This window comes from Bufo gargarizans, chromosome 4, assembly GCF_014858855.1.
Source record: "Bufo gargarizans isolate SCDJY-AF-19 chromosome 4, ASM1485885v1, whole genome shotgun sequence".
NCBI lineage: Eukaryota > Metazoa > Chordata > Amphibia > Anura > Bufonidae > Bufo > Bufo gargarizans.
The window spans coordinates 40,846,920-40,858,699 of NC_058083.1; the positions used below are offsets into that span (position 1 = coordinate 40,846,920).

The 11,780-nt window shown below is 38.8% G+C and overlaps 1 protein-coding gene across 2 annotated transcripts in view; it reads left to right on the forward strand.

Annotated features, from left to right (window-relative positions):
- The window catches only part of LOC122934042 (cytochrome P450 2C5-like), a 111,125-nt gene extending 99,876 nt beyond the window's left edge, over window positions 1-11,249 (forward strand). For both annotated transcript variants that reach the window (XM_044289184.1, XM_044289183.1), the window contains 3 exons: window positions 2,582-2,766; window positions 9,266-9,407; window positions 10,306-11,249. In XM_044289184.1, the coding sequence (XP_044145119.1) occupies window positions 2,582-2,766; window positions 9,266-9,407; window positions 10,306-10,484 (506 nt within the window). In that variant the 3' untranslated portion in view covers window positions 10,485-11,249. The remainder of the gene's footprint in view (window positions 1-2,581; window positions 2,767-9,265; window positions 9,408-10,305) is intronic.
- Window positions 11,250-11,780: the final 531 nt, after the last annotated feature.

The window sequence follows — 11,780 nt, forward strand, 5'->3', positions numbered from 1 at the left end:
ATTCGGAATTTGCAGAATTTTGTTATAATAGTAACGTTACTTAAGTATCAATAGCACAGATATATAAGAAAATAAAGAAGGGTTGGGGAAGTGTGATTAAATTTAAGAGTTAAAGTAAATGGGCACAAGAAATGGATTTGGACACTATAGATTGGAGATCTATTTATAAAAGTATGAAAAAGGTTACTATATCTAGTAATTTCCGTTTGATACAGTTCTTTCTTTCATCAAACATATACAACACCTCTGGTGCTGAGTAGGATGTATAAAACAAAGGATTCTAGATGTTGGAAATGTAGTATGGAAAATGCTGATTTCACCCATCTAATTTGGTATTGCCATCTTATACAGTTCTATTGACCTCAAGTATTTAAAGAACTTACTAGAGAAAGTGGCAGAACTTTGCCATTGGAGATTTCTGTAGCTGTGCTAGGATACAGACGTGGACAAAATTGTTGGTACCCTTTGGTCAATGAAAGAAAAAGTCACAATGGTCACAGAAATAACTTTAATCTGACAAAAGTAATAATAAATTAAAATTCTATAAATGTTAACCAATGAAAGTCAGACATTGTTTTTCAACCATGCTTCAACAGAATTATGTAAAAAAATAAACTCATGAAACAGGCATGGACAAAAATGATGGTACCCCTAGAAAACACAGAACATAATGTGACCAAAGGGACATGTTAATTCAAGGTGTGTCCACTAATTAGCATCACAGGTGTCTACAACCTTGTAATCAGCCATTGGGCCTATATATATGGCTCCAGGTAATCACTGTGTTGTTTGGTGATATGGTGTGTACCACACTCGACATGGACCAGAGGAAGCAAAGGAAAGAGCTGTCTCAAGAGATCAGAAAGAAAATTATAGACAAGCATGTTAAAGGTAAAGGCTATAAGACCATCTCCAAGCAACTAGATGTTCCTGTGAGTACAGTTGCACATATTATTCATAAGTTTAAGATCCATGGGACTGTAGCCAACCTCCCTGGACGTGGCCGCAGGAGGAAAATTGATGACAAATCTAAGAGACGGATAATCCGAATGGTAACAAAAGAGCCTAGAAAGACTTCTAAAGAGATTCAAGGTGAACTTCATGCTCAAGGAACATCAGTGTCAGATCGCACCATCCGTCGTTGTTTGAGCCAAAGTGGACTACATGGGAGACGACCAAGGAGGACACCATTGTTGAAAACGAATCATAAAAAAGCAAGACTGGAATATGCCAAACTACATGTTGACAAGCCACAAAGCTTCTGGGAGAATGTCCTGTGGACAGATGAGACAAAAATCGAAGTTTTTGCCAAGGCACATCAGCTGTATGTTCACAGACGAAAAAATGAAGCATATCAAGAAAAGAACACTGTCCCTACTGTGAAACATGGAGGAGGCTCTGTTATGTTCTGGGGCTGCTTTGCTGCGTCTGGCACAGGGTGTCTTGAATCTGTGCAGGGTACAATGAAATCTCAAGACTATCAAGGAATTCTAGAGAGAAATGTACTAGCCAGTGTCAGAAAGCTTGGTCTCAGTCGCAGGTCATGGGTCTTGCAACAGGACAATGACCCAAAACACACCGCTAAAAACACCCAAGAATGGCTAAGAGGAAAAAATTGGACTATTCTAAAGTGGCCTTCTATGAGCCCTGACCTCAATCCTATTGAGCATCTTTGGAAGGAGCTGAAACATGCAGTCTGGAAAAGGCACCCTTCAAACCGGACACAACTGGAGCAGTTTGCTCATGAGGAGTGGGCCAAAATACCTGCTGAGAGGTGCAGATGTCTCATTGACAGTTACAGGAAGCGTTTGATTGCAGTGATTGCCTCAAAAGGTTGCGCAACAAAATATTAAGTTAGGGGTACCATCATTTTTGTCCATGCCTGTTTCATGAGTTTATTTTTTTACATAATTCTGTTGAAGCATGGTTGAAAAACAATGTCTGACTTTCATTGGTTAACATTTATAGAATTTTAATTTATTATTACTTTTGTCAGATTAAAGTTATTTCTGTGACCATTGTGACTTTTTCTTTCATTGACCAAAGGGTACCAACAATTTTGTCCACGTCTGTATATCCGTGGGATAGGCTGGGATAAAAAGAGTGTTATGAAATGGGAAAAAGGATTAATGATGGCGAGAGTCATGGTAGCTAGGGAGTGGGGTGCAGATAGACCACCAAATATTGTAGAATGGAAGAACCTTTATGAGAGAGTTCAAAGATATGAGTATTATTGTAAGGAAAAAATAAAACTAAATAAATAAATAAGAATGAAGGAAAAATATGGTCCCCGATATGAGATTATGCTATTAATTTCTCTGGGGAAACCGAGACAACCTAGGGGGAGGGATGGGTAGGGAGGGAGTTTTTTTTTCCTTTTTGTAATGGAATAATGATATGACAATAAATATGATATTGTAAATGGTAAATTGTGTAATATTCTCATAATGTATGTATTTTTTCTATACTGAAAATAAAAATATATATAAAAAATAAATAAAAATATGAGCAATATTAATAACTGACAACTTTTCACACATTTTCTTTAACTTATAGTTTTATGTATTTGTGTTGAGAATAGGTAAGGTCCAAAATGAGATTGAAAAAGTTATTGGGTCAGCTGTGCCCCAAGCGAGTCATCGTAAATCCATGCCCTATACTGACGCCGTCATTCATGAGATTCAACGTTTTGGAAACATTGTTCCAACCAACCTGCCACACGCTACTACTAAAGATGTCAACTTCCGGGGATATCTCCTGCCAAAAGTAAGTACAAATAAATATTTAGGCCTATAACTTATTATTTGTAAGAATCTAGGTCCTGTGATACCCTTAGAGAACCCAACAAGATGGCTTTTTCCCTGAGGAGTTTTGCCTGGCCCAAGAATCCTCACACCTACTAGACACTCTTCATAAGGAGAATTGTACCTCGAATCCTAACCAATACCTCTCACCTAGCTAAGCCAGTTCTTTGCTACCCATCAATTCAGAGCAGAATTACCCCAAAAAAGTTGTTTGGGCATGACACAGCTGTTATCCAACTTCAAGGCCATTTACTGTAAAAGGTTGAGCAGTGACTAGGATAGCTCCTTTTGGAAAGAAAGCTAATGTGCATGTCCCAGAAGAGCACTGACTGGCCTATAAGACTTCCCATGCCTACTAGGCACACTCCATAAGGGAGAACAGATGTCTCTCTGCCTATCTGCTTGTCTCTCTCATGAATCGAATAAAAAATAAAATAAAATTGGGACAAATTTAAATTCAGTAGAAACAATTTGCTCATGTCTACACTACACTGATCTTTTGCTTCTGCCCTACCAACACTTCCTTGGTTTTCTGCTGGTCTCTACTCCCTAGTTCCTTGACACATAAATTTGACACTGCATCTAATCATTGGCATAGCAGATTACCACTGCAGTCATTGATTGGCTGAGTGATCACATTTGTGTGTTTTGACCTCCGAGGAAGTGTTGGAAAAGAAGTGGCAGGGGACTGGTGAAGTTATTTGGTAAAGCATTCTGAGGCTTTACTTATCATTTTTAGCTGGCTGTAAAACCTCTTTAAATAATGGGCCTAGAAATATGTATGTTCTTTGACTCTACTCTATCATGCTCAAGCCATCCATAGATTAATTCATTTATTTTACTAATATACCAATCTACAGACATTATTATCACTTATTGTCCCTAATTGGGCTCACAATGTTTTTGGAGTGTGGAAGGACCCCCCCCCCCCCCCCGAGAAAAAAAAGAAAAAGGGCGAACACACAATCTCCATCCAGATGTTGTCCTCAATCAGATTCGAACGAAGGACCACAGTGCCGTAGTGCACCACTGCTAACCACTGAATCACCATGATGCCCATATATTACATTAATAGCCATGAGTGGTCTGGTGTAATGTTACACTTCTGCTGTAGCAGCCACTGTAATGACAAATACTACTCCAGCAAAAAGCTGTTTATTGGTAAAACATGGTGTTTCTTAAACTACGTAACGGCTCATGCACACGACCATATGTATTTTGCGGTCCACAAAAAATCCGGATGACATCCATGTGCATTCCGTATTTTGCGGAATGGAACAGCTGGCCCCTAATAAAACAGTTCTATCCTTGTCAATAATACGGACAATAATAGGACATGTTCTATTTTTTTGGAGGAACAGACATACGGATATACGGAAATATAATGCACACAAAATAACCAGTTTTTTTTTTGGGGCTGACCCATTGAAATGAGTGGTTCTGAATACAGTCCGCAAAAAAAACTGAATATGTTCGTGTGCATGAGCCCTATAAAGCTCACATTTTGCAGGAGATCTACCAGGTACAGCAGTCCACAGCAGTTGGGCTGGATGTTCCCAAGGCAACTGCGATAAGGATGCTGTTCGCAAGTCAAAACCCAGGGCAGGTGGGGTTCTGGCCGTGTAACGGATGCCCTGTGGAATCCGACCCTTGTTCAATTATTCACACTTGCTTCATGGTTTCCATTTATAACAGAAATTACAGTGCATAGCCGTATTTCTTGCATGAAAGCTACCACTGGTGACCAATGGACCCTACTGACTTGGAATAGGGATCCATGGGTTCTCTCACAGTTTCCATTGCTCTGATAGGAAGAAAAATTATGTGTGCAACTCCAGCACAGATTCCCAGGGGCATAGAGAACCAGGGCTGTATTGTGAGCTTATGTTGACCTATTGTTTGATTAAGAACCGCTTCTTGGTTTGAAACATGTCGATCTGATGGGAGGTGTCGGGAGTTGAAGTGCCACTGATTTGTATTGTTCTTTCTATGCTGGAATAAAGACTGATGGAATTTCCATTTTTCTGTGCTGGATTTTCTTCTCTTGCAAGCTTATGTTGACCTAAACACATTTAGTGCTCACACCCCCCTACTAGTTTGGCTAAAGCTGCCTATTGACTTGTAGGTATACAGTAGTTACATAATTGACCAAGTGGTAAAAAATGCTGTTGAAAACACACTTGTTTTTTTTTTCAGTGATTGCTGTAGTTTTGTGCATTATATACAAATTAAATACATTTAAGACTTTTACCCTAAAAAATGCATGGCAAATAGTAATGAGCGGCGGTAGTCCTATTCGAATTTGCGATAGTTCGCGAATATTTTGTAGAATATTCGCAAATTCGAATATTCGTTATAGTCTACGATTTTTTTTGCTCGAAAAATCGACAAGGTAATGATCGCGTAATATGCAAATTTTCGTAATTCAAATTTTCGTAATGCATATTTTTATCGCAAATTTTTCAATTGCCGAGCAAAAACATGATTCCTCCCTGCTTCTTGCTTGTGGGCCAATGAGTCATAGCACTATATCGAAAATATTAGTTTTTTGCAATATTCGTAATATTCTAAAACAAGAATATATAGCAATACAGCCAATATTCGAAAAAAAAACTAATGTAGAGAAATTTAGCTAATATAGTGCTATAATCTTTTTTTTATAGTTGTAATTTTTTTCCAATCTGGACTTCAGATTGCTCTATATTAGTTTTTTTTTCCAATATATTGCTATATATTCTGGTTTTAGAATATTACGAATATTCGAAAAAACTAATATATTTGTTTTTTCGAATATTCGTAATATCGTAATATTCTAAAACAAGAATACATAGCAATATAGCTAATATTTGGAGAAAAAAACAAATATAGAGCAATTTAGCTAATATAGTTGCAGCCAGCCAGTAGCGCAGGGGCAACACGTGAGGTGCACGGTGGACCGATGAGGGGCCAAGTAATAACACACAGTTCATCAGTTTACTCACGGTTAGCAGAAAGCCTCCCTGGGCTGGCAGCACAGTGTTGAGATGGACAGCACAAAATCCTCCAGGGCACGCTCTGTGGTAGGGGAGCATCAGCCAAGATGGTGGTTGAGGTGCCCTTGATGTTAGGGGTGCTTAGGGTGCTTCTTGCGGCTGAGTCCCTTGATGGTTTTTGTTGTGACACCAGTACCGTTAATGGTGGTACAACCATAGGTAGTAATAATGAGGTAGACAGTGGTAAGATGCAACTCACAACTTTTACTGTTGATGACTTTGGTTGCAGCAGTACAAAAATGCAGTCTCTTGATGTTACAGAGTTGATTCTGCAAATCCACTGTTTCTAGGCTTTTCAGGTTTTAGTTTGGAGCAGTGGGTTAGGTATACCTGGTTCCTGTTGATGTGCTCAGTCTTATTCCTTGTCTTTTCACTACCATCTGAACTTTTGGACAAGAAAACTCAACTGTCTCTCAGAAGTATGGTGTGGCTGCCAGAAGCTATAAATGCTCCACCATGCAAAGGTGTCTGTGGCCCTCAATAATGGCTCTTATCACCGATGATTCCTTAGGAAGCTTGTTTCTATTCCAGGGAGGCAAACTCTTCTCCTACTGGTCAGGGATGCAAGTATATAGTCTGGCCACAGAAGGAAAATGCTTTTCTGCGCCTCACATCTTAGCATCAACTAATAGCGAAGTTGGCTCCACTCACTAATCTGTGTCATGGAGTCTTCACTCTACATTCTCTCCAACAAATCTAATCTGAACTCCTCAGATCTGCTCAAATCTCAAAACACACACTAACCTCACTAGGCCTGAACTAGGTATATATAGAACCTAAGTTTTATCCCCATCTAGTGGTGGGATGTATAAATTACACCTAATCTAGACCTCCTGACGAAGCCTCTCCAGGTGAAACGTACGTCGAGGTGCAGCTTTTGGTCACACGCTCTGGGTCCAGCATATCATGGGTAATACATGTTTTGTTGTTTTGCTAAGTTAGTTGTTACATTTCTTTTTATATCCCTATTACCACCTGCACTTGGCACACTTACCTCTGTCTGTATTGTACAGTTCAATGGCTATGTGCCTACCTTATGCGGCCATCCCAGGTTTTTGGGTGGGCTAGTTTGCCCTGTGCTATTTCTACATTTTTTTTATTTATCTTTTTGTGCATGCAACATACATACCAGTACATGTCACTTTGAGTGAACATACAGTTCTCACAATTTTCATGCTGATGTATGCCTAGGGGCTGTGACATCTTTTTCCCTGCCAGTTGGGTGTTTGGGAGAGAGGTTGTATCTGACCTCCTTACATGAGGTCTCCCCCCCTCCTGTACACTTGTGCCTTATGTTTCATATATTGTTTGTTATGTGATCATGTCTTAATAAATTACATATATTTTATATGTGTGTCTCCCACTTTTCTTTGGGGCTATTGGTTTTGTTTTTGGGTTGGCTCAGTATATTATACTAGACCCCAGTGTTATCTACACATTATAAGTGAGTTTTTTCTTATAGGTTGGTCTAAATTACACCTAATCTGCCTGGTAACAGGGATTTTGCAGATATAATAGTACAAAGTCATACAATACAACATAATACATATGTTAAGACAAAAAGTGCTTTTAGGCAGTGCCCACACACACGTAGTGGGATGCTGCATAGTGCTATAATCTTTTTTTCAATAGTTTCAATATTTTTTTCCAATCTGAACTTCAGATGAGAAAAAAATTACAACTATTAGACAAAGAAGATTATAGCACTATATTAGCTAAATTGCTCTACATTCGTTTTTTTCGAATATTCGCTATATATTCTTGTTTTAGAATATTACGAATATTCGAAAAAACAAATATATATTCGATATTGTGCTATATATTAGTTTTTTAGAATATTCATCATTTTTCCAATTTAAAGTCATGATTCCTCCATGCTTCTTGCTTGTGGGCCAATGAGTCATTGGCCCACAAGCAAGAAGCAGGGAGGAATCATGTTTTTTCTCGGCGATTGAAAAATCTGCGATATATACGAAAATCCGCATTACGAAAATTTGCAAAAAAAAATCGTGAATTTTCGAAATTACGAATATATATCACTATATTCAAAATATTCGCAAATTTTCGAATTACCTATATTCGCGATCAAAATTTGAAATTTGAATATTCGTGATCAACACTAATGGCAAATATGGTGACCACGACATAAAGCTGCAGCAAACCCAGTGAAACAGAATGCAGTTTTAAACTAATTTTAAATGCAATTTTACCGGGTTGTTAAAAACATCTCATCTAAATGTACCCTTACTCAGCTTCCAGTACAATATAAAACCTAATGGACACGTCCAAAGGTATCTCCATCACTAGATTGTGCATGCTATGAATGGAAAAATCCTAGCTAGCATTACCCAGCTCTGCTTTTACCTCAAACAGACAGGACATGGACATCATCTGTGAGTGGTTACGAATAGTCGGGCGGCACTGCATGAAGGTATGGGTGCGCGGTTAGCGGACGTCACTCTGGATGCTTAAATGAAGGAAGAGACCGGCACTCATTGGTACTGCAATTATATCGGGTTTATTCGCCTCTTCTATGAGTGGCGAATAAACCCGATATAATTGCAGTATCAAGGAGTGCCGGTCTCTCCCTTCATCATCTGTGAGTGGTCTGTATAAAAGTTCATCCATGTTACCAGGCCTGAGCACAAACTAGTCTAAAATTACTTATCTGAATGCCAGGTTTATATGTTTTTGTTGTTGTTATACTAAAGAGCTTTACTGATTTAGTGTCAGGGTGTGGATCATGGAATGGTCTACTGTGTGCTGTGTGATAGGCAAATAAATCCTATCTGGTAGTTGACAGTATACATGCTCTCATGTCTCCTCATCACTTACTTTTTTTAACTATAGCAGCAAGTTAGGGGATTTAAACATTGCCGTCTTGAAAAGATTACTGTTACATTAGCTATAGGTAAACAGTGTGACGGTTAAATCTCTTGTAACTTGTAGCTACAATCAACAAATGTTAGCGATAAGGAGAAAATCATTAGTTTTCTATGTGAAGTACTGCCGACATCCTCCTTCCAGACAACCAACGCACAATGTCTCATGTGCCTTGTTGTAAATACTGCCCTGTTGAGAACACAGTCTTAGGCCTCATGCACACAACCGTTTTTTCGGGTCCGCACCCGAGTCGCAGTTTTTTCGGCTCGGGTGCAGACCCATTCACTTTAATGGGGCTGCAAAAGATGCGTACAGCACTCCGTGTGCTTCCCGCATCCGTTGCTCCGTTTCGAGGCCCCGCAAAAAAAATATAGCATGTCCTATTCTTGTCCATTTTGCAGACAAGAATAGGCATTTCTACAATGGGCGGATCAGCGGTTTGCGGACCGCAAAAAAGAAACGGTCGTGTGCATGTAGCCTTAGTAATGAATCTAATGAGTTAAATTCCACTGTAAATATGACTTACACAAATGTTTAAATCTCCAGGGGACATACATAATACCGCTACTGACCTCCGTACTCTACGACAAGGATCATTTTGCAAAAGCTGATGAGTTCTACCCGGAACACTTTCTGGATTCCAGTGGAAATTTTGTAAGGAAAGAAGCATTCATGGCTTTCTCAGCTGGTGAGTAGTCCTCTCAGATGTCTTCTGGTAGAATATTGACTAGAGCTGAGAACATGTGTCCATAGTTACACCAAACTGAGAGCAATAAAATATTATCATTACATGAATTTGCAATTTACAAGGGTGAGAATAACTTGTGATTACCCCTCCCAATATTATCAACCCAATATTATCAATTTATTACATGGGGACTAGTTACTGTAGTGTGAAAATGACCATGAGTTAAAGAGTTGTCCTCAGATTAAAGTAAAATACCTCATAATCAACTTAACAATCCCCCAATGCCCCTGTTCTGGAGCTTTCTGCTTCCTGTCCCTCTCAACACAGGAAATCACTGATTAGCCGATCACTGGCTCGTATAGCAGCCCGCCTTAGCCAGTGATCAACTGAGCATTCATTTCCTGTTTGTCAAGAGGGACAAGGAAGCAGAGGCTGGAGAGAAAGGGGAATATCATTCTGAGCTTTTTCTAAAAATGTAAATTGGACAACCACTTGAGGGATACCACAAAAAGTGTGTGGTAATTACAGGTGACAATTTTCTCCATCAGACAATGATGTTTATTATTATAATTAATTCACTATAACAATGACCCCAGTACAACAAGATTGATGGCCCAGTTAGTTTAACAAAGCATTTTTGGCTCTGAACGATGACAATATTATTGGAGCAATTCTTGTTTTTGTATTATGTTCTGAAGCACATCCCTGGCTCTGAAGAATTTGTCGAGGTTATTTCTATTTTTAAATGTAGGGGTTTATAAAAATGTTCAGAATGGATTGGCCTACTCACAATGTTGTAACACTAGTCCCACCCACGGCCCAAGTTGGAAGTATCCAATTTTTTTCCTTGAAAGAATAACATTTTTTTTTTCCAGTATCTAATATTTCATTATTTTAGGTAAAAGAAGTTGTGCTGGAGAGAGCTTGGCCAAAATGGAGCTGTTCCTGTTCTTCACAAGACTACTGCAGAACTTCATGTTCCAGTCTCCTCCTTGGGCTGCACTAGACCTGAACCCTGCGATAGGATTTATAGCTGGACCACTGCCCCATAAGATATGTGCTATACCCCGTGTATAACCTTTGAGTATCACTTACATTGAAAATTTGAACAATTAAGAAACCTATGTTTCTAAATGGGAACTACCATAAATAAGATGCTAAAATTTACCTACTTGTATCCTGAATTTATATGTATGTCTACTAGCCACCAATTGTCCTTGTCTATGCATTGTTAACCACTTGGGATAACCTACGTATGTGGTCCCCATAAGAACGGGAACATAATTGTATACTTTGTGGTTAGTTTGGTGTCACAATCATTTTCAAGAAGTATTTGAAGTACAGTATACTTGCATGAATCTAGAAAATGGATAGAGCTCTGTTATGAAGAGATAATACTTTTTAAGCTAATATCTTCCAAGTCAACTCAAGTCAATTTCTTCCAAACCAACATCCTGCAAACCAGTGTGTCTTGAGAGGAACCTTGCAAGGTCAATAGAATGGTGATTACATTACAAAGAAATCTATTCAAAATTAACAAGATTTCTTCTTAATTTTAACTACCACATCATTAATCTTCAAGTGCATTTGGATGCCCCACGTGAGCAGGCAATTATCGAGACTGGACCTTTCTTCTTGATAACTGCCTGCTGGTCAATGTATGTAGGTGAAGAGCTGCATTTACATGAAGCCATCGCTTGTCTTCATACAGCTTCATATTCCTGAGCAGCAGATCGCTGTTCACACAGCGCAATATGCTGCCCAGAAGTGATTATTATTTGCTCATGTATTTAAAAAAAATGTAATATATAAAAAATAAAAAAAATAAAAAAAATTGCATTATTGGTATTGCTGCGTCTGAGAATGGGCAAACTGTAAAAATATTAAAGCGGTTTACCACTTTCTGGCTACTGTTGTTTAATGTGTACATTCTGTAAGAGGACTATATGGCCACTTTCTTACATAGCCTTTGCTGGGATTGCTATATTTCATAAGGTATGCCTCATTGTTAGGTAGATCTTCTGTGTTGTCAACTTAGAGGTACTATGCATAAGATGGCTGCTGATGGAGGGCGATGTGACCAGACACATTACTCAGTCTTCTCCATTCAAACTCTATGCCTGCACTAAATTCCCAACAGTGAAGTGCAAACGGCAGGTGCAGTGTATTTGAATGGAGGCAACATCAGATGGATGTGATTTGTCTGGTCATATGACCCTCCATCAGCAGCCATTTTGTGGAGAATGCCTCCATGTGGACGACACAAAAAAACTTGGCAAACAAGGGGGCCATATAGAAAATTGCATAAAATTTTAAAAATTACTATATTAGTAAGTGTCATTTAATCATCCTACAAACAGATTGCTCAACAAT